Source organism: Ornithodoros turicata, chromosome 5, assembly GCF_037126465.1.
Source record: "Ornithodoros turicata isolate Travis chromosome 5, ASM3712646v1, whole genome shotgun sequence".
In the NCBI taxonomy this organism is placed as follows: Eukaryota; Metazoa; Arthropoda; class Arachnida; order Ixodida; family Argasidae; genus Ornithodoros; species Ornithodoros turicata.
This window is the reverse complement of record NC_088205.1, coordinates 58,500,676-58,524,076: the sequence shown is the minus strand read 5'-3', so window position 1 is coordinate 58,524,076 and position 23,401 is coordinate 58,500,676. Positions and strand designations below refer to the sequence as shown.

Sequence of the window (23,401 nt, the reverse complement as noted above, 5' to 3'; positions counted from 1 at the left end):
CACAAATAATATTACAGTCGACCCCCGTTTACCCGGACGGTGCCATTCCCGGCGAAATCGTCCGGATACCGGGGCATCCGGATAAATGAAACGACCGAATAGAAACGTCCTACAGAGCAAGGTTTAGTTAAAACACAGAAAGCTCGTCAATGACAGCTGTTACATAGTGGTGTAGGCACTCGATTCCTGCAAACTTTTGCTAATTGCATAGAGTTGAGCCACGCTGTTGCGCCGCTCGAAGAATGTCCGTGCGGACGCAAAGTGTCAATGTCGGATCCTTCTTTCTCACTGGCGTCATCGGCACCGTCTTGCTGCACATCATCGGAGGCAACAGCAGCAATCACACCGTCATCAGTCATAGCTGCACAAGCGTCCTCATCCTTATCAACGTCAACGCACTCAGAAACCGCAGCATCATCTACGGCAGTCGCAGTGAGCCTCTGCATCAGGGATCGCAGCTCAGCTAGGGGAATGTCTTCATCGGCCAACGGGCCGTAAGCAGCAGGCCCTCGGGTTGGAGTTTTCGAACCGGACAGTTGCTCGAGATATTTGCAAATGACTCGACTGGTCAACGTGACCCAACGCACACAAATAGAAAAGGGGGTCATCGTGCACGGTTCTCTCCCCCGCGGAAGGATGTAGGTCCCTGACATGTGACGGGAATAACCCCAACACAGCGAAAAGGGTGACGAAGCGCGGTCAGCTCTTAGTCAAGTCAGGTATCCTCTTACTCACGGTAGTCCGGATAACTGAAGCTGGATTACAAGAATTTTCGACTTTCGTTCCCTGGAATTCTTGTCCGAGTCCGGAAGCTGAAGTCCGGATAAACGAGAACAAAATACATGGAGGAAAATCCGTTCCCGTGCCTTTTGTCCGGATACCGCGGGATCCGGATAAGTGAAGTCCGGATAAACGGGGGTCGACTATAAGAATACTATCGACTGCTATCGCTGTTTGTTCGCGATAAAACGGTATTGTTAAGAGTCAAAATACCCGTAGTACACCTCACAGCATATTCACCTTTTTTACGCCGTATTTATCTATCTAATACGTTAGTATTACTGTGGTACCCCCGGGAGATTCTGCGCGATGTGCAAGAGACTGGCCTAGTAGCGCTAAGCGGCGATAGATCGATCGGGCCACGAGCGCGATGCACTGCTGCTGAAGACTGATTGATTGATTGGTAAAAGGGGGAAAAAATGGGGATGTTAGTCCCAAACCAGTCGGGACAGCTAGGCTACAGTTTCAATAAGTTCCCGGTCCGAGGAACGTCGCGTCGTTGATTTCTTCAAACGGGTTGAATTCCAACAAAATGGGAGTGCGCATGCGCATATTGTCTGACGGTTGACAAATGCACCCGTTGATATACCGTGGCACAGCCTGGGTCGCTTTCCCTTGACACAGGTCATTCGCCACAAGGAAGTTGTATTCTCGACGTTGCTTACCAAACTGGGTGAAGACAACTCACTCAACATCAACAATAAAGAATTGCAACCCATCTCTTCTCCCCTCGTTACCGTCGGTGAAGCCAATCAGAAGTGCCCAGACACAGCACGTCTGTTCAACTCCGATGCTCAGGAGAAGGCATTCAATGACAGCAATGATGTGCGTGTTTTCAACGCTGCCATTTTAGGGTTGAAGAAGGTGAAGGAATACGCAGAGTCCGAGAGCAAGACTGTTCAAGTGAAGATCCCCCACAAGGGTGGCGTACCATTTCTGTTGAGCGTTGGCAAGTTACGCAGACTTGTGCACGTTACTCGAAAAAAAGTAATTGATTACCGTTACCGTTACTTCTGTGGAAAAAGTAATTGATTACCATTACCAATTACTCGACTTCAAATGTAATTGAGCAACGAGTAGAAAAGTAACGCGTTACTTCGGTCGTTACTCTGCATTCACGCAAATTATAACCGTCTTTGTGTGCCTCAGAAAAGAAAAAAAAAAAAGGTTCAACAGCGGAACAGCTGAAATAACAAGACAAACAAAAACACGTAGGACAAGGAGATCTGCACGCCCGGGAAGAGGTTGACCCGATTGTGGAAGAGCATTGCGTGGAACTTCCCCATGACTCACTAAACCTCCAAAGCTTCAGGTACCATCACACTGGTGTAGGAAAAAGATTCGGGAGAGAGACTCTGAAATTCCAGAGCGTTATTACAATGACCTCCGCTTGCTATAGTAGAACAGCCCAACAAAGGCTGATGGCACCAGGGGCTCGACTTGGGGCAGAACATCTGAAAGATAAGCTAATCTCTGCCGGAAAAGTAATCAATTACTGAGTAATCGATTACTCAGAAAAGTAATTGATTACTCGAAAAATTACTTTGACAGTAAAGTATGATTACTCGAAAAATTACTCAAAAAGGTAATTGATTACAAGTAACGCAATTACTAGTAACGCGTTACGCACAAGTCTGGTTATATGTGATGACAGTCAATGCAGATGTGGTTGATGAGATCGTCAACAGCACGGTTTGCTGTTCTCCAGCATGTCGAATTCACTTGATATGGAAACCAGACGAACCTGCTTGGGATGAAGTTTCCAAGTGAAGGGACAGGACGCTTAGCGAAAGTGAACGCGTCTGGAATTGCACCATCCCGTTGGTACTCATTGGATTATGAACGGTGGTAACGACTCAGAACAAGAGGACTGATTTTGCACAATATACCTGAGGGCGCCACGTACGGCGATGTCGTACGCGTGCCATCCGCAGCGTCTGGTATGTTGTGGTGTCGCGAGCTACAATGATAGATGGACTGATTATCATAAGAACCAACAATGATCAGAACTCCACATAATCTACGTGATCCACGTAATCGCCTTCTACTAAAGCTTCATCGATTGAGCATCGAACCCACCTTGATAGCTTGGAGCTTGGATCTCTCACTCCCTCACCACACGTTTTCCGTCCGTCAACGTAAGCAACCACTCGTCCGAATTTATAGCTATTTAATCTGGCATTCCCCAGGGCTCCGTACGCCGTACTCTTCGTGATTTACATTAATGGCCTCCCCTGCCGCATAACTTCTAACATGAGGCTATTCTCCGACGACTGTGTCTTGTACTCCAAGAGTGATGTCGCGCCGCCCTGCAAGATGATTTAAACTCGACGATATGGCCATATGGCTTTTTGTCGCCACAATCCTAAGGTCCAATAATCTTATCACATTCATCATTCTCTCATAGTGTCGAGTGCATCACACACATACCTAGGGATCACTCTTCAATCCACCTTATCGTGGAGCGCTCGCGTCTCCAATGTCATAGCTAGGACCTCTCGCTCATTGGGCTATACCTGAGACGTAACCTTTGCTTGGCCCCCTCACACGTTAAGCTTTTTGCTCTCTGGGAGCCATCCGTCGCATACCTCTCTGACGACGTTCGGAAAGTACACAATCGTGCTACCCGTTTTATTTCGAATAACTACTCTCCTTCAATCAGCATATCACAATTGAAGCGACTAAGTATCTCGAGACTTTCGCTGTTCTTCAAGTTACTCCAATCTCTCTACATTTCGAGGCAGTATATCGTTCCGCCCCACTCTATATCTACCCGCGTTGATCACCAGAAGAAGGTCTCACGTTTTCTTTGCAAAACTAACACGTTCACCAACTCTTTTTTCCCGCGCACCGCAGTGGAATGGAATAAGCTTCCTCATGAAATCATATCTCTTGATCACTGATTTTCATAATGCTTTATCCAACATGCTAATGTGGCATTGCTGTGTCGTAATATATGTTGCTTTGTTATATTCCTTTTCAATATCTTGTTATACATTTTTAATTATTGTTCTTTCTCATTGTTTTTCTCTTCTAATGTTATCATCCGTACCTTCTCTTTTGTGACATGTTTGCCGCCTGTGCCTCTCTCCCATGTGGGGCCCTGGGGGAAGTGAATCAACTTTTACCATGACAACGCGTGCCCAGACATAGAGATCATGTAACATAGTTACAACATTAAAATCCAATTATCCCGAACGCTCCTGGATTCCTCTTAATTCTGCTACATCAGTCTGCGTGAGTCGACAGTCTGTTGTCAATGCCCTGCTTAAGCCTGACAAATATGGATAATCTCCTTTCTGTCTCCCGTGTTTTCTACACCCCTGTAACTTTACGCCTCTGTAATTTCGTTTCCACCGACAAACATGGTACTTCCGTTCTTTTATGTGAAGTTTAGTACAATAGCATGCTTATTATTATAACAAGGTCTTAAAAGACATCCTTTTCAGCCTCCGGCGGAGTTTGCTGTGTTGCACTTAGCGCGAATTGTTGGACGGATCCAGTATCAGGCATCATATTAAGTTATTTCTGGCATTGCAGTGCTACATTCTCCTCCCCCCCCCCCTCTTTCACCCAACTATTGTCTCGTAGAAAAGTCTCACTTGCTGCTATTGAGTTTGCATGTCTCGTGTGTTGGCTGTTTCCTGGTTCACATCGTCCATTGTTCTGGAGCTTCTCCAACTGAAAGAGATGCTACCGCTGTAAGAGATCTTGTGGAAGAATTTTACCGTCTTGACAACCACCCATTAGAAACTATGTCTTGTCGCTCGAAAAAGTTGTTAGATGACTTTCGAGAGCAGCAAATGTCCATTGCAGTTTTGAATGTGGAGAGGATCGATACACATAGAGGATGATATCAGCACAGGCTGCCAAAACGGAATTGAGTTGTCTAAAAGGGACGTGGATTGACGGCCATTTTGGCTGTATCAGAGGATGTCATTGCGTGTCTTTCACCAAGAACACAGGCCGACGCGTGGCTGAAGTGGACATCTATGACAACGATGGTGTTGCACTTAATTGATGCATGGAGCGTGCTTTGTTGAGATACGACGGTGTCATGAGCGACATATGCGCAGTGGAGAAAATGAAAAATGGAGTTGCCACATTGCTAGCCGTTGTCACATGTACGTGTCAGCACAAGCGTCTCGTGATTAAATCAAAGCTTTCCTAACAGGGCACCTCACATGATGCTCACCTAAAGCGATTGCTGACATTACAAGTCTTGCCATATCGAAGTGGCAGTACGAATGGAATTACGTCTATCATCGTCGCGGGAGATTTCAATATCGATGGGACTCGTGTCTCGAATCAATTGTTCTTGCAATACATGGCGGAAATGTTTCGATTGGAGTTGGTGATTGATCTCAAAGTGTATACCACCCGGAACTGCTCAACCCTTGACTGTATCTTTGCTCGCGAAGGCAACACGTTCAAGTGCAGAGATTATGCACCTTTATACTTTGGCATTCAGAAGCATATACAGGGTGTCCCAGAAAACGTGTCATTGAATTATAATAAAAAAACTACGCCACCTAGAATCATGCGGTCAACGGCATTTGTTCTTATTAGGTTTTTGCCACCTTGTAAAGTTAATGTCATGTACCCTAAGTTTAATTATGCAAATATTTGCGAACTGAACTCAGAAATTTGCAAAGGGAAGGTCACTTTTTTACCCCACCAATATGAAGAGCGTGCCGAATTCACTCCAATTCATGCTAATTGACAGTGATATTCACGAGCTATCCCATCGGAAAAAATAGCCGAATATCATGCTTTTCGGAGCACTGGACCATAACGCACGATGTCTTTTTGAGCGCAATCGCTCGCAGTGCGACGAAAGGTGGTTCCGAAGCCAGCCCAAAGAGTGATAGTAGAAAAAGTAGTGTTCCTAAAATTGGGAGAGGGAAAGCATTATCCCAGCGAAAATCGGACGTGATAAGCCATGCCTGCGTTATCTCTTTTTGCGATGCCGGGGTGGGCTGGGTTTCCAACCTCCTTTCGTCGGACTGACGAAGATTGCGCTGAAAAATTCATCGTGCGCTATTCTGTGCGACCTCCGTAGAGCATGATGTTCGGCTATTTTTTCCGACGGGATAGCTCCTGAATATCCCTGTCAATTATCATTAATTTGAGTAAATTAGACACGCTCTTCACATTGGTGGGGTAAAAAAGTGACATTTACTATGCAAATTTCCGAGTTCAGTTCGCAAAAATTTACATAATTAAACTTACGTTACACGACATTCATATGAGGAGGTGGCAAAAACCCAGTAAGAACAAATGCCGTTGACCGCATGACTCTAGGTGGTGTAGGTTTTTTATTATAATTCAATGACACGTTTTCTGGGACACCCTGTATGCATACTACACTCTTAAAAATGAACTTCACCGCATAGCACGCTCCTAGCCTACCACCATCGCGAATGATATCGTTATCTGCCCTGATTTGTTGAAAATGGGAGGCGTACGCCTTTTCTGTGACAATTATGAACAGCATAAGTGTCACAAAAAAGGCGTACGCCTCCCGTTTTCAACAAATCAGGGCAGATAACGGTATCATTCGAGATGTTGGTTGGCTAGGAGCGTGCTATGCGGTGAAGTTCATTTTTAAGGGTGTATGTATATTATTCCGTAGGTAAAAGCGCTAAAAGGGCAAAGAACAGACAACCACACACGAGGCGCACTTTATAAATTTAAGTTCGAGGTTGATTATACACACATCCCGACGAGGACCATCATAGTTGACACGACGCTGGAGGGAGGAAGGATTAGTATCCTCCACTATAAACCACCGGTACACCTTCCCTTAGAGCAAGTTTTTTTTAGTCCGACGAGAAATACCGTGAACATACGTACGGTATATCCACTGTTGTCTTATGAGTTTCCTCTACACTGGTTGTCTGTTCTTTGTCCTTTTAGTGCTTTTACCTATGGAATAATGGATTACCAACAGTCCCAAATGGATGTTTTATATATGTTGAAGACGTGCAAAGAGTCAAGAAGCGACGTGGCATTTTGACTTATTTGTACAGAAGTTATTCATCCCAAATCACAGACGTACTTTCACTTGTACTTTCTGTGCGTACTGGGCCGGGTAGCCATTCGACGTAACTCACATCCCTATTTTTTTCTTTATCACATCACCATCACGTGTGTCCGTGTAATCTTTCGCCGTGAAACGTAATGATAGCTTGGTATATTCTCCCTGTCATTGCAACGGAACTCAATGCGATTCTGCTGCTAAATTTCAGCAACATCTACAAAACACTGTGCGGTGTTTAAATTGTCCGCGTAATTTCTTAGTCGTTCAGCGATTGAGCAGCAGTTCTATCGCATTGCGCCTCGTTGATTCAGCAGAGAGTCCGCCAGTTTTTATTTTTTATTTTTACAGTATTCATCTTTTTTTCCTTCACATTTCGTAGGGAATGGCCCCAACTACACAAAACTTTGTGGGGATGTCTCAAACAGGTCCCAACCCCCCTGGTCCAGCAAGGGAGGTTTTTATGACATTATAAGGATCTCTGTTTGAAACATACGCGACGCTGTGAAGTGCCACAAACTTCCGTGCGGGCGCAAGAGCGGGAGCTCCGTCTCCTCAGTGGAAGGACAAGCGTCCGGAAATGAAAGGAAAGAAGGTTAGGAGAGAGAAGCGACGGGCATCGCAATTTGTTGAGAATGTGCACGTGGGAAATGAAAAGAGACATGTCTCTTGGCCTCAGTGGTTTGAAATTGACAAAACTTTCAAATTCAGCGTTTTGTGTACCGAAGTGCATAATGAATGGGATGGTTGGCACATCCCATTCATTACTGTCCCGCATCCAACAGATATCGCAAAAGACATCCGTGGAACCTCCATGAAGCATATTTGGGTTTCTCAATTATTTCATTGTAGGGATATTCTAGGGCATAGCAGGGTTGAGGACATCCCTGGGATGCGTCAAACATCACAAATGTTACATCCTCGTTATGTTCCTGGGATCAGTTTGTGTTGTTGGGGACATGACTAAGAAGAGTGTAATGCAGTAATATGTAATGCAGTGTAATGCCTCCATGTGCTTCCGTTTTACCCAGGTACGACGATACTGAGATCAGCCGAGGTCATCAACGGCAGCGCGCACACGGTGTATGCCGGTCACCACAAGCGTTACGGGTGGCTAGCAGTGGATTCCCAGGCTAAGGCCATTGGTCTGTCCAGGGGAAGCCTCACCGGACTCAATGTGGTGCCTCTCCTCTATGTGGGAGGAGGGATGACGACCTTATATCCAGGGTTTGTAGGTTGGTAGGTGTGCACCTTATGCTCATAGCTGCTACGCTGGCGAGTGTCAATTTATTTGTTTGCGGAGCGCAAAGGCCAATCGAGCTCGTACTCTGGAGACGGTGTTTTCTCTCTCTCTCTGTCGGGTTCGTTTTGCTTCCGCGTGGGGAGGGATTCCTGGGAGGGACTATGGATTCCTGGACCTTTTTCACACTCACGTCGTATCCTAGCGTCTGTCCAGCGAAACACGCTCGGCGCGCGCCAAAGCACAGCCGGCGCCATCATTACGCCATCTATTGAATATATAGGGAACCCTCCCGGCGCCGTCACGGTCACAGAGCATGCACAGAAACGTTGCGAAAAAAATTCATTGCCGAACGATCTGCCTGCCGGTGTGGCTGCATGGGCCGACTTCACAGGGAACTGTGCCGACATTTGCCTTACTTCGCCACATAACACGCTGAAGGCCATAATCATGGCATTGCCACTGCTGATTTGTGCAAAACGCGGGGCGTACGCCTTTTTGTGACAATTAACGTAGCTGCGTAAGTGTCACGGAAGAAGCGTACACCTCCCGTTTTAAACAAATCAGAGGGGAGATGATGGTTGGCTGGTAAACATAAACAAGCCCCCCGCCACAACTTCCAGTGCCACGACGACTTCCGGTCCACCCGCGATTAAGGACGCTCGGAGCTAGCCGCCATGCAGAATTATATCTTTCACTTTCCTGGTTTATTGAAAATGGGAAGCGTACGGCTCTTTGTGGCAATTTGAATTGCCATAAAAAGGCGTATACGACCCTCTCTCTCCTCAAATCAGAAGCGATAACTCTATCATTCGGCATAGTGGTACACTCTTAAAAATGAACTTAACCGCATAGCACGCTCCTAGCCAACCATTATCTCGAATGATATCGTTATCTGCCCTGATTTGTTGAAAACAGGGGGCGTACGCCTTTTCTGTGACAATTATGAACAGCATAAGTGTCACAGAAATGGCGTACGCCCCCCCCCCCCGTTTTCAACAAATCAGGGCAGATAACGATATCATTCGAGATAATGGTTGGCTAGGAGCGTGCTATGCGGTGAAACTCATTTTTAAGAGTGTAAGGGTTGCGATGAAAGCTCATCACACGGCTCCCCGTATTTAACGTCCCTCGCGGAAGACGGCGTGTCGAAGCAACTTGTACCCTGCCACCAAGTTGTAAAACTTTAAGCCTTAACTACCCCGTTTCTCTACCTTAGTATACCGGATGTTGTTTAGGCACCAAACCGGAAGCGGTGCAAAAAGGCATGTATAGGAGCGTGTTAACTTCTGTTCTGCCGGTATGAAACCGCGGAAATAGTGAGTTTAGTGCATCGTACACAAAGGCGATAATGCGGTGGTTCTGCGCAATGCGCGAAATTCCCTTTATGTGCTGGGCTTGCGCAGAAACACGAACGCTATCCCCTGCACTGTTAAAACAGAAGGGGGGGGGGGGGGTTAATGTCGAGGTATAGGCTTGCCGTTGCTGGCCACACGCGTGTGGGCATCGTCACGACTATACAAAAAAAAAAAAGGAAGGAGAGTGGAGCGAAAGGGGGGGGGGGCTGTTGAAACTGAACTTCAGCAGCACGCTAGCCAACCATCATTCCGAATTATATAATTTGTGTCCTGATTTGTTGAAATTGGGGGAGACGCCTATCTGGGAAACATTATGCATGTCACAAATAGGCGCCTCCCCCTGTTTTAAACAAATCAGAGCACAGAATGGTATCATTCGGAAGGGTGGTTGGCTAGGAGAGTGCTGTGGTGAAGTTCTGTTTTAACAGTGCACGTGTACGCAAAGGCGACAGCGTATACGATGCATTAAATCTCTGTAATCTTGTCGGTTTCATCGGAAACGTTGTGGATAGAATGGCATCTACTTGCGGCAAACAATCATGACATGCTATCTATATGTACGACCTTTACGCCGCTCGCCCAACACTCTACGGGGGGGGGGGGGGGGGGGAGTAAATCATGGCGTAATGAAGCTTCTAGTCTCCTAGATTGCAATTTTACTCCTCATTTTAGTACCTCACTTTGAATTTTACTCCGCAGCCCTGCAAAAAGTTCCTGAGAACTTCACATAATCGTGTATTCATTTAGCCTCAAACTTACTTCTGCTTTCCTTTAGAGCGTATAGAACCTCCTCCGTCCGCGCGCATACCGTGTATGTCTCCGGTATGTCCGTGTTGAGTAGGATGGGAATGATTTGTTTTGGCTGTTACCATAAAGCGCCTCCAGACTTGACGCATTTTGCTTCGATCGCATATTATTTTTGCGCCAAAGCGCAAAAGGACGTAATTAATTGGTGTAATACATTGGTATAAGGACGAAATTCATTGGTTGATGTGGGAGAGGAAGAGCGTCCTTTTGCACTTCACCGCGACCAGCCGCGACAAAATTATGTAAACCGAAGCCAATTAATTACTGCAACAAATGACCCACTTCGGCGGCAGATTTTTCTCTAAAAGGTTGTATACACCTTTTGGAAGGTCCCAAGAAGGGGTAGTACCCATTTTAATGCAGACGGCGTCCTGGTTTAGAAGTTATGTTTTTTCTGCGAAATTCATTTGAATTTTTATTTAAATAATGAGCGCCGCCCACTCATTCACACGGTGTGCAGCTTGTAGGTGGTATCGGACAGATATTTGTAAAACAAAAAGAAAGTTATTGGATTGGTGCACCCGTTCGCGAATTATTTAGCCCGGGGATTATTTAACTGAAACACCCTGTATGATGATGGTGATGCCGAAAGAGCTCTCCGTTGTCGGCCTCGCAGAGGTGGGCAACGTCAGGACTAACGCTCTGGAGGAATGTGCGTCATGAGCAGACTTCTCAAGGAACTGTGCCGACATATGTCTGACAGCGTCTGAGGAAAACCCCAGACAGCACAGCCGGCACCGGGATTCGATCCGGGTCTGAAAACAGGGGAGGGGGAGGCGTCTTAAGACAGGACTTCACCGCATAACACGCTCCTAGCCAACCATCGGGAGGCGTACTCCTTCTTTTACGCCTTGTCCTATTAGGTACTGCATAATTAAGTGTCAGAAAAAAACGTGTACGCCTCCCGTTTTCAACAATTTAGGAGAGATAACTATGTCATTCGAGAAGGTGGTTGACTAAGAGAGTGCTACACGGTGAAGTTCTGCTTTAAGAGTGCACAATAGGTCGTGCCCATTACAGGTGCCACAGAAGACTGCAAGAAACTCTGCCGGTATTTACATGCAGGTTGTGTACAAGACGTGGCAGTACGACAACTTCCTCAAGGCAGTTACCAGGGTTTGCAAGAGGTGACTGAGGCAAGGAACGTTGCCAGACGCTGTGGCGACCTGAGCAGCCCGTGTTTCGACAATATCACCTGCTCACACCACATGTTCTCGTGCGTTTTCAACAGATTTTATACTTACCATATTGCCAGTAGTGATGTGAGTTGCCTGCTTGATAAGAATAGTAGTTGTTGTTGTCGCTGTTTCGCTCAGATATGTCTGCAATCATTTCTTTCTCTTTTATAAAATATACTGATTTGTATTTTGAGCGCGCAACTATAACTGTAGGGTGTTGCTGACGTGCTTAAAGGGTGAGGCGCTGTTACAAGTGCAAGGGGGTGTCCAGACAGTAAGTTCAATTGGTTCTTGAAAAAACAAAAACAGTACAACTTGGTTTCAAAATGTTTTATTTTCACTGAATTCCACAACTCTTTCTATCTACGCAGTTCACCATTATTAAAGGGGTTGAGAAGCCAAATGCAACCCACTAAATGCATGGCATCGTTTCATACGTTGTAGTCCATGGAGCCGACACGCAAAGTCCCACATTCATCACTTGAACGGTTTTTTTACTATTGGGTTTTTAAAACGGCATTTTTCTTTTCAGCCACCGCCGACGGTGGCGCCGAACAGCGCTGAGAGACATTGGTAGACGAACAGGAAGTGACGTTTTAGGTGTGAGCGCTTCCCCGAAGTTCCCGAGGGTCACCGTGCCGAAACCGGTCTGGCCTCCGTCTTTCTCTTTACAACAGCTTACGCCGTCATGGAAACCGAAAAGAACGCGCATCCCTTCTCTAACATGAGACGTCATTCCGAAAACGGTCGAGGAGGTTAAGAGCTGAGAGCGATGGAGGAGTTCGCTGAGCGCGCGACCTTTGGATTGCAATAGCTTCGTAACGCGGGATCGCAGAGACATAACCGTTTTGATGTGCATGTTCGGTACACATAGATTAATATGTACCAGGTGATTTCTTCGACAGTTTGGAAATGGTACCTCAGAACCCCTTTAAGGCGCTCGTCACAGGAGGGTATCGAATTTTGCATCCCCGCATATTAGAATGATGCCGCCAGCTGTCATGAATCTTTATTGCGAATTCAGCTGGTCGTTTTCGTACAGAAAAAGTCGCACTGGCTCGAGTGTGCATGTCACACCGCCGCTTCAATCCAACATGCGTTGCGTTTCATTGGTCCTTCTATTCGCTCTTCGTTCATTTCTAGGCTGCGCTGAACCCACACTGGTACACTACTGGTGCTGGTGTCGGAGATTTCCGGCGCACGGGTGGTCGGAATTATCCGCAGTCCTACCCTGCGGCACGTGCAGCATGTCGCCACACATACAGGCAGACAAACCTTACGTGTGATGCACACTACCATTGCCTGCGACGTGAAACGGAAATTGTTCATCCCGCACTCACGACGCGCTTGGTTTCGGTTTCGGTTTCAGCTCATTTGCGTATCAAGATTTGGCAATGGACATCAGTGCGTGCGCGCTTCAAGATTTTTGAAAAAGAAGGCGGCTTTTGATATTGACTGGCTTCACTTCTACCGTCTCCCCCTTTCTTTTTCTCTCTATCACGTCACCATTACCATCACCGTCCGCTATCTCACGTTTACCTGAAAACATCGAATTAGAAAGGTAATTAATTAATTTAGTAACTAGTCATCTAGGAGTTGCATACTCTCCCCGGCTGAATGTTCGCGTGGCCGTATAATTCACCTGCAAAAACGGCATCTTTTCTGCCTTCATATCTTTTTTATGAGGAAACGCGCGCCCGCAAAAAAAGAAAGAAAAGAAATAAAGAAACCTGGAAATTTACCTTTATTTTTATTTTATTTTTATTCAAAGTACCCTACTTCTCCACTTACGGTGCTGTGGAATTGCGTAGGGGAGAGGGAAATACAACTGATAACAACAATGTCAATCACTGTATCTAGCTAACACAAATTCAGTGCTTTCTAAGCAGTCTTGGGAAAAGTTACTTTGAAAAGTAACTAGTTATATAGTTACAATTACCTGAGCCAAAAAGTAGTTAAGTGATAGCTACAGTTACATTGCGAAAATAGTAACTGGTTGAGTTACTAGTTACAGTTACAAATTACAGTTACCTTCAGAAAATTTAGTAATGAAGATGACGTATCAACTTTTATCGCAGAATTACTTTTATTACACATATTGTCTGTTCATGTTGCACTTAAGTTAAGGAGCAGCTGCTGCTCGAAGTTCGCATCACTGAGTTTGCCTCTCTTAATTGCGAAAATATCCCGGCCCACGCTGAAAAGCCGCTCAACTGGGGCGCTGGAGGGAATGGCGGTATTATATTTAACGAATATTCTTCTTATAATTGGAAAATCATTCAGGGTAGCTAGGGTGCTGCGGCTGCCTTTTTCCACCTCTCGATGATGATGATGATGATTGAAAGAAGAAAGATTTTTTTCTTCCACCTCTCGAATACCCTGGCCTCCTGTACAGTTCTTCTTTGGCCCGTCCTGATTTTCGTTATTTCCGTCCACTGAGGCAGCGACTAAGGTCATTACTGTCCTAGAAACCTACTCACGAGTTGACGCGGAGTATGAAAGGTTACGAGCAATTCGTCGCAGAGCTGAAAGAAAGTTTCGCTGATCTCATCATCAGGATGAATACCGCGAAGCATGCCGCTTGCAGGGCGTAATTCGGCGTCATCTACAAAAATTGTCTCGTCAACAATGGCGCTCCTTTTGCACCACCCTCTCTCCTATTACACCTATGACACGCCTGTGGCAGGTAATTAGGACCCATGGATCAACCAACGTTACGCAATCACATCCTTTCAGAGCTCTAGCTATTTACCTCAACACAGATGAGAGGTCGACGGCAAATGAATTCTGTAGGCTTGTCACCAGACCATCCGCATCCTCAATGACGAGCGCATATCAAGTATCTGTGGACGATGCCACGACGAATACCGTGCTAACTGATGAAGTGCTGTGTGCAGCCCTGGACGCTGACTTTAGTCTCGCAGAACTCGACGCCGCTTTAAAATCAAGGCGTGGCAAATCATCGCCTGGTCCTGACGGTATCACCTATCAGCATGTGTCCAACCTTTCCATCATCGCCCAGGAAGCCTTGTCGCGCATTATCAGTAACAGTGGGGAAGAAGGAAAATTTCCTTCCAGTTGGAAGGTCTCCAAGGTGATTCCACTGCTGAAACCTGGAAAATCCCCCAGAGACTTGGCATCGTTCAGGCCTATAAGATTGTCGAGCTGCGTCTGCAAAGTTATGGAGAAAATGGTACTCAGCCGCGTAGAATGGGCACTAGAGAACGACAAACTGCTTCCAGAATGTATGTCCGGTTGCCGTAAGGGCCGATGTACTATGGACGGAGTATTGGATCTGGTGACTTTTGTGGAACATGAACGTGCTCGTCATCGTATCACTGCGGCTGCCTTTTTAGATATCAAACGAGCGTACGACACGGTCAGCTACAGCCACGCCCTCTATGCTCTGTACAGCCGAAGGATCCACTGTCGATCCCTCCGTTGGATTGCAGACTACCTCACCGGCAGGACAGTGTATATGCATACTGAAGATGGCGAGAGTGATCATCATGATCTTTCAATCGGAGTGCCCCAGGGCGGTGTCCTGAGCCCCCTGCTTTTCAACGTGGTTATGGCAAGTTTACCAAGTTGTCCGCCCCAAAATGTTCACATTACTATGTACGCCGACGACATATATCTATGGTCCTCCGGAGTGCAATTACCAGCATTGCAGCAGCAACTCCAGAATGCAATAGATTCTACAGTTGCCTTTTTAACCGAAAGGGGCATGGATGTATCTGGCGAGAAGACTGTTTTCCTTCCCTTTACTCGGAAAAAAATGTCACAGTTTCATTTGAGACTTCATGACCAGGCGATAAAGAGGGTGTCCCATCACCGGTTCTTGGGAATAGTTATTGATGCACAGCTTTCATCGGCTGCTAACATCAATCATATCAAGGGCAAAGCCGACGCACGAGTCAACATTATATGTCGTATAACGGGCTCCCGCTGGGGAATGTCGACGAGTGCCCTACTCTCCGTACTTAGTGCACTGATGCGGCAGATGCTTGCCTACCATCTACCAGTCTTACATGGGATATGCGACTCATCTGAGAAGATGCTGCAAAGCATCTTAGCCAAAAGCCTCAACGTATGCCTAGGTGTGCCTCGTGCCGCCACTAATGTACTAGTTATTGCAGAGGCCAGAGAACTGCCCAGAGGCATTTTGCGTGCGCAAGAAACAGTGCGACATTACATCCGTCTCTGCACGCGGCATCACAGACATCCACTAGCACGCAAAGTTATGCGTCGGAACTCTCGTTTCCCAGCGATTGCTCCACATCATAGAGCTTTGCCAAAAGCAATCCCACCACAATCGACCCAGCATCCCCAGGATCCCCCTTAGACATTTTTGGTACCCAAAATTTGTGTAACTGTGCCCGGTGTGCACCGAAGGTCAGCTCTACCATCCGTTGCGCTGAGACAGTACTGTCTATCCATGATGGAAAAGAACCACAACAGGACAGCTATTTTCACCGATGGATCGACGACTGCAGCTGGGTCTGCGTCTGGTTTTGTTGTCCCCGAGCACAACAGGGAAGGAATGACACGTCTGTCCCACAGATCATCCTCAACAACGGCAGAACTAGTCGCCATACTGCTCGCTCTTCAATATGCGGTTGCATACCCGTCTGCAGCGCAATGGATCATATATAGCGATTCAAAGGCTGGACTACAAGCAGTAATATAATTCCTCCGTAATCGGTGTATGGTACCCGTAGTCCACGACATTCAGACAGTGTACATGCAATCCAGGGATGCTGGCCATGACATCATATTTCAATGGATTCCTGGACACGCAGGCATACGGGGGAATGCAGCGGCTGATGAAGTAGCGAATCTAGCACACCTGTCCTCATCAAAGCATCTGGTGCCGTACTCCAAGGCCGATGTGCAAGACATATTGAGGTCTCTTACACAGACTATGACTAGGCAGCAATGGCTACAAGGTGACGCGAATTCCTCGTTGCTCCATCAAGTTGACCCGGGTCTGAAATTTAGAGTTCCGTCCACGTTACCTCGGTCTATCCAGACGCTCTTGCATAGGTCGCGTCTGAACGTGCCATACGGGCGCCAATTCCTCCATAAAATTGGGAAGACAGATTCAGCGAACTGTACGTTTTGTGCAACCGTGGAGGACACTGAGCACATTCTCGTGCACTGCTCTAGACACACACCTCAAAGGACTACCATGAAATCTGCTCTCGACCGACTGGACAACCGCACCTTTGACCTCGTAAAAGTGCTGGGCCCTTGGCCATCTGACAAGAGGGATGCTGCCTTGTCAGCGCTTGTGACATTCATTTCAGAGGTGTGCGTTGGAGTCAGTCTGTTAGGACCATGTAATTCACTGTGCGGTAATTCACTAGGTGAACCGGTGATTTTGGCCTTCGGCCGATAGTTATCGCGAAAGTGGGAGTGGGGCGGTTCTCTTTTATATTTTCATGGGGGGGGGGGGTATGTTTATGGGAGTAACCGAATTTGTCGTGTGACGAATTCAACCTCTCCCTAGTATTTTCAACATCAACATCAACATCGTTGTTTCTTTCGCGTGTAGAAACTCAAGGCGGTCATATGACACAAGCTTCTTTTCAGTGGCAGCCTAGGCTGTGCCACGTTTATATTCTTCAAAGCCGGCAGTCCTTATTGTTTTGAAAGTAAGGAACTACAGCATAACCGCAGAGGCGGTCAAAGGGGCGTTAAAAAGAGAAAAAATAAAGAAAAGACAAATGAAGTGGGATGCGAGGTGGCTCCGAAATGCAAAATCTGCGATTTCGAAAAGCAGCAACTAGTTACTGTAACTAGTTACCCAGAAAAGTACCTAGTTACAGTTAAAAGTTACATTTCCCGTACCAGTAACTAGTTACAGTCAATAGTTACATTGCTTCTAACTAGTTACTTGTAACTAAGTTACTTCCCAAGACTGTTTCTAAGTATCAGGAAGATTCATACATAAATAAACAAAGATTCCTGGAGAACCTGTTTCTACTGTTGGTGTCAACTAGGTCCCGTGGAAGGCCATTCCATTCTGATATGGTTCGCACGAAAAATGAATCCTGGTGATCCTGATGATGAAAAATGAATCCTGTATGGCAAACGTTGCATGCATCCCAATGTCGGAGAGGAGTTAACGTAGAGGAAACCCCCGCTCTCAACATGAAAACGTGTCTGCGGCATAAGGAGACGTTCTCAACAACTCGCATTCCCTCTTCCAGGTGCGTCTGTGTTGAGCCGATGACGATGCCATCCTGTACAGATAATAAAGGATGTGGTGCAAAGGAGTCTTGGAATGTCAGCTGCGACTGCTCAACCTGCAACCGCAGTAAGAGCCTTTACAGCATTCCTTGTTGTTTTGATTCTGTACTATAGCCTACTGACCCGATCAGCCGAGCCTTGACATGATGATGATGGAAGCATGTTTCCCGGTCGCAGGCGAGGAGACGCTGCATTTCTTGGACGACTCATTTCTGGCATTCCCGCCAATGAAATTTTCACGGAGGACTCGTGTGCACCTACAAGTTTGGCCTCATCGTCCGGACGGTGTTCTCTTTCACGTGGGGCAACACGGGGACTTCGCGACGCTTCGACTGAGTGACGGCTACGCTCAGTTCCGCTTCAACTTGGGTACTGGTTCCGGCACTGCTACCCTTCTCACGTCTTCCACGAGGGTTCAACCTGGTAAGTTGCTGCGAGACGGGTGCTGTTGAATGGGAACCACTGGTTGTGAAACCTGTTGAATAGCCATGTTTCCTGGGAAGACTTATACAGTCAACCCTCGATTAATGAACACCCTCGGTTCCTCGAAAAATCGTTCATAAATCGAGGGATTCATAAATGGAAAATTCCGTTAAGTGAGTACTATCGAGCAAATGGAACAGTATTTCCGAGTTGGTATTGTGTTTATACTGCAATATATTGTGTAATTTTGCTTTCGAGAGGAGATGTCAGCACATTCGCACTCAACTGGTCTCGGATTTCCTCTTGGGTTTTTAATCTTCTGGGGTTTGATGTTTATTAATCTCCGTGTGACAGCAGACACCTTATTCATGAATTGAGGTCAGGAACACTTCTGCAAAAAACACATTTGTTGTTCGGATTTCGAGGGGTTAAGAACCGAGGGTGCAATACCTGGAAAACGTTTTGTCTGTTCAGGCGTCATTCATAAGACCACGAATAATCCCTTTGAAGGTTTTTGTTGGCCTCGGAACGACCCGTTCATAAATTGAGGGCAAAAACGCTAGGCAACTCCTAGTTTGTTCCCAGAAATTCCATTCATTATTCGAATATCGAGGTTCATAAAACGAGGAAAAAATGCATGTAGAAAGTTTGGTACCTCGTGCTAGTGTTCATAAAACGAGGGAATTCATAAATCGAAGGTTCATAAATCGAGGGTTGACTGTAATCGAATAAATTTCATGACGTGTTCGGTATGATAAGACGGCTTTAGTTAACCACGCAGTGATCATAGTTGCCTTTATCTCAATAATACCTCACTTTCCAAGGGCGTCCCATCTCGTGAAATGGACCAGCTGGAGTATAATTGAGAGTAGATTGGAGCATATACTGCAATAATTTTGGGACGCGAAAGACGAGGACTGAAGGTACACACACACACAAGCGTAGATTGGTAGAAGCGAGGCGGTCTCATCCGGCAAGCCATCCATGAAATCGCTACCACTATGTTCAGCATCGGCCGACAACCCGCTTGGCTAATTTTTTCTTCCGAAAAGTGCTTAGATATTAAATGAAAGACAAGCGCTGCTTCCGCAGCTGCAGAGGCTCCGGCGGCGTGACGGCACTCGCTAAGTGTCCGAATGGCTGACACCCGCATTCCCGCGGCATTTCTTTTCTCAAAGTCGCGCCTTCACTGGTTCTTAGGGAGTGACGTGTTCTTCTTCCAGAGGGGGAATTCCAGCATACTCTCCACATCCAGCGTCTGCTCTTGTCATGCATTTCCATCGAATAACGGTCAAACTACGGTACTATTTTTGTATATACGTTTTTGTATTTGGTTTGTTTTTGTACGTATTTGTTTTTCGACACCGTGGTCAGTGGTCCACGAGAAATAAAATGACACTATAGTTTCGAAATCGACTGAAACGGATACGACCGTCCTTTTAAAGCAAACACGTAAAATATAAACGATATTTAAGTGAATCGAACTTCTCAGTTTGCCTGGAGTCCTTGTATTTTGTCGTACGGAGCACTCTCAATACGCGGACTAGATATGCTTCTGTGATCGTAGCTGCTATGTTGCTTCGGGGCTGCGTGGGTGTGATGGGAATATTTATTTATAGGTATGCGCCGTTCGTTTGCAGGCAAGTGGAGCAGTATCCAAGCAGACTTGAACGGAAGACAAGCAACGCTTCTAGTGGATGACGTTAATCGAGCAACAGCTTTATCACCTGGGGGAATGGTTTCACTGGACACCCTTTCTCCAGTATACATTGGTACGTTGGGTCCTTCCCCTGCATACCTCCTCTACGTTGTTCCTTTTCGCATCGCGCAGTTGTTCCCGAGTTTGGGAAGGGCTAGTTTCGTGTTGGTTGCTCTAGCGAACAAGGTATTGCTCTTTTTTAGGTGGCGTCCCAGGGTCAGGGATTCCTTCCCTACGTGGTTGCGTCCGCTCCATAGAGGTCAACCACAAGGCGATGCTGTTCAGAGGTACACCAATTTTGATCATCTTCTGTGACCTGGCCTTTGAAGTTTACTTTACTTCACAGTCAACGTTTCCTTGTGCAGGGGCGGTCCAACAATTCAACGTCGCAGAAGACTGTAAGGCGTGCGACGGGAAGAATAGTTGAAGTTCCAGGTCAAGACTTTCTCGTGTTGTTGTAAACTGGATCGATAGAATGCTCTTTTTTAATTTTATATGCGAGATCATTACTTGACAGGACTTGCAACGGTGTCGGCGGATAGCGCACTAGTGCGCAAATCCTGATGGCGCAGGTGCGACTGCTTGCAGATCACGTCAGCAGTTTGGTGGCATGCTAGAAGTTGCCGCCGCGAGTAGCGTGAAAACAGGATGCATATACCATCACAAGATCTGTCTTTGCTTTTCCCCTAAGCACACCTGAATAAACAAACATCCATAACATTCGTGCTTGCTGAGTGTAGGTGAAGCAGCCTTGCCGTTACCCAGACAGTTACGTTGGAGCACAAATACTAGTCCGGGTAACGAATTACTTCTGCCTCTCGGCAGAAGGACGTACAGTGAAGATGAAGCAAAGCCAGGCTATTTTACTCCTTCTGGAACTTTTATTGCGTGACATCCAATGGGCGCACAAGTCGTGGACCGCGGAAAGTCAAGATGAGCGGTGTTCTATATGTCACCTGAAAGGTACACCGAGCGACTTTCGGAACTTTTCCTTTCGGCATATTTTCCTACTTAAAAGTGGATTTAACTTCGATTCAACAACTATGTCGTAAAGCGTCTGAGTAAGCTCCTTTTTGTCTCGCACTCCTACCGATGACACGTTCAAGAACGGCACGCTGAACGAAGGTTGAAACTCCCATCATGTACAATACCATGCGACTTCCGAGCTTCCAAAATGATCCGTCAGAGCCCTAGACATCAACATATTACGTTTGTTGGTAAAGTGGCTACGTCTACTTTTCCTGACGTCCATTTAATTGTAGAAGAAACAGCTGCGGCTCCCCATCGAAAAATCCGACAGTACTCCTTCAGGAATTCTAATGGTCCATCAAAATATTTTCATGGCCCATCTTAAGTCAAATTGACGGCCCATTCCCCGGCACGGGGGTTTTATCGCTTTTAAAGTATACCATTAGCAACCCCGCGTGTTCCGACAGGACTGTTAGCGGCCCGACAAATCGTGTCCCGCAGTCCGTCAAGTGGTTTTAATGGCCCCACAAGAAGACTTGGTGGTACGATGGGGACCCTGGTGGTCCGACAAAGGGTATCTAACAGTCCATCAGGTGGGTTTAGTGGCCCCACAGGAGAACCCAATGGTCCGTCAGCGAGGCATGGCTGTCCAACAGATGACGTCTCATAGCAGATCATGGGACATCGGTGATATGGAATAGCTTAAAATTGCTACTATCAATGCAGGGAACACTAAAGGACAGGACTACAAAAGTGCTGAAAAAAATGCTGTGTTCTACTAAAAACGTGCGTTTCGTATTGTGGAGCTCCCATCAATCCACTAGACCCTTAGGTCCTAATGGTCCTACCACACTGCTAAACTGTTAGTCCTATTGGAAATGTCCGAAATTACGATAACCCTATTGGCCTAATGGTTCCATTGGAATTGGCTCTGGTGGAATTACCAAAAGGGGATATAACTTCTCCGGGGGTTCCCCTATAAAACACGGAGCTCCATTGGCAGTAGGACCCAGTAAGTAAGCTCAAGAACACGTAATTCATTGCTGGATAGGGGAGTGGAAGAGCGTCCTTTTGCGCTTCACCGCGACCAGCCGTTCCGAACCCAATTAATTACTGCAAGAAATGACCCGCTTCAGTGGTAGATTTTTCTTTAAAACGTGTCCACCGAAGGTCCCAAAAGGGGCAGTATTCATTTTAATGCCGACAGCTCCCTGCTCTAGAAGTCATGTTTTTCAGGAAGCTCATTTGAATTTTTCTTTAAATAATGAGCCCATCGCACTCATTCACACGGTGCACGGTTTGTAGGTGGTATCGGACAGATACCTGTAAAAAAGGAAGTTCTTCGATTGGTGCACCCGTTCGCGAATTATTTAGCCCGAGGATTTAATTGAGACACCCTGTGTGTTCTTTACAGATTCTTTATAAAAAATGCTATAGGAGGGCAGCAGAGGTACTGTTTTTCAGTTGAGTTATACGGCCAGGTGAACACCCTCTCGAAGAAAGTACGTAACTACAACATGAGTAATTACCTAAAATTCTTTCGGGCACAAGTGAGATAGCAGAATGAGAGACAATCTTCGTTGAAAATAGGAAGAGTAAAAGGACAGCAGGAAAGCGAAGAAACAATTTTCTTGTTAATGGTAGGCATGCCCATCAGACGCATAGTAACGATCAAAGCACTTGTCGGCTAATTTAAATCTTCCGTGCAGTTTTGGAAGACTGCTTCATGTTTCCTTCTGGCGATCTTTGAGCTTCGTCTAATTTGAATGGGTGCACAATGTGTAGGTCTTGTAATGCTCTTTGCGAACAACTATTCTATGACAAACACACGATGAGCTTCCTCTAATGTTCAGCGTGTATTTCTTATTAGGTTACGTCTAAATGAAGGAGAGAAAGCCGCGTTTTCAACCATCAACCCTGAAATTTAATGCTGTGCTGCGTTTAACATTTTAGAAATCTATATATGCAAAATGAAACTGTGTATACAGGAGTTGAGCGATAAATAATCGACCCGTAATTAACTATAAACAGCAAGCGCTATGGTTTTGCGACAATGCAGACAAGATTCACAGTAGACCTATCCCTGTTTGTAAACAAATGACGTCATAGTGTTCGACAGCGCCACCAATTTGGTAGACTTGAACTACGACCGAAGCTAGGGGCGAACAAGGTCGCGCACGAAAGCCACGATCTTGAGGGGATTACGGTCCTACTTTTCTTGCAATAGGAGGCAGCGAACAAGTGCCCATTCGTGGAACGCAGCCCTTCCCTTCCGATTTGTTTCGGTTTCAGTCTGTCTACCAACGTCATGATGACGTTTCTCGGGTAGAGGTCTATTAACTGACACATATTAAATCGCAACGGAGCTTTGTAAGCTGACTAGCTTGCTATTCAAGCTAAAACGTTTTATTTTCTGGTGTGCGGAGAGATTCACAACATGCACTGTGATTTTTAGAAGGAACGACAAAGCGTACAGTAAATCGTGGTCATGTCCCTATAAATTCGAGACGTACGTTGTTGACAAGGATTTCACTCGAAATTACAGTTCGCGTTCATGGAACATACAGAATAGACCTCTACACGAGAAGCGTCATCATGGCGTTGGTAGACAGACTGAAACCGAAACAAATCGGAAGGGGAGGACTGGGTTCC

The 23,401-nt window shown here is 46.2% G+C and overlaps 1 protein-coding gene across 1 annotated transcript in view; it reads left to right on the top strand.

Annotated features, from left to right (window-relative positions):
- LOC135396086 (protein eyes shut-like) overlaps positions 1–20,480 on the top strand; it is a 62,576-nt gene extending 42,096 nt beyond the window's left edge. Inside the window, exons 14-20 of the mRNA XM_064627126.1 lie at positions 7,852–8,055; positions 11,291–11,441; positions 17,619–17,725; positions 17,836–18,081; positions 19,722–19,853; positions 19,984–20,067; positions 20,146–20,480. Coding sequence (XP_064483196.1) covers positions 7,852–8,055; positions 11,291–11,441; positions 17,619–17,725; positions 17,836–18,081; positions 19,722–19,853; positions 19,984–20,067; positions 20,146–20,207 — 986 coding nt within the window. The 3' untranslated portion in view covers positions 20,208–20,480. The remainder of the gene's footprint in view (positions 1–7,851; positions 8,056–11,290; positions 11,442–17,618; positions 17,726–17,835; positions 18,082–19,721; positions 19,854–19,983; positions 20,068–20,145) is intronic.
- Positions 20,481–23,401: the final 2,921 nt, after the last annotated feature.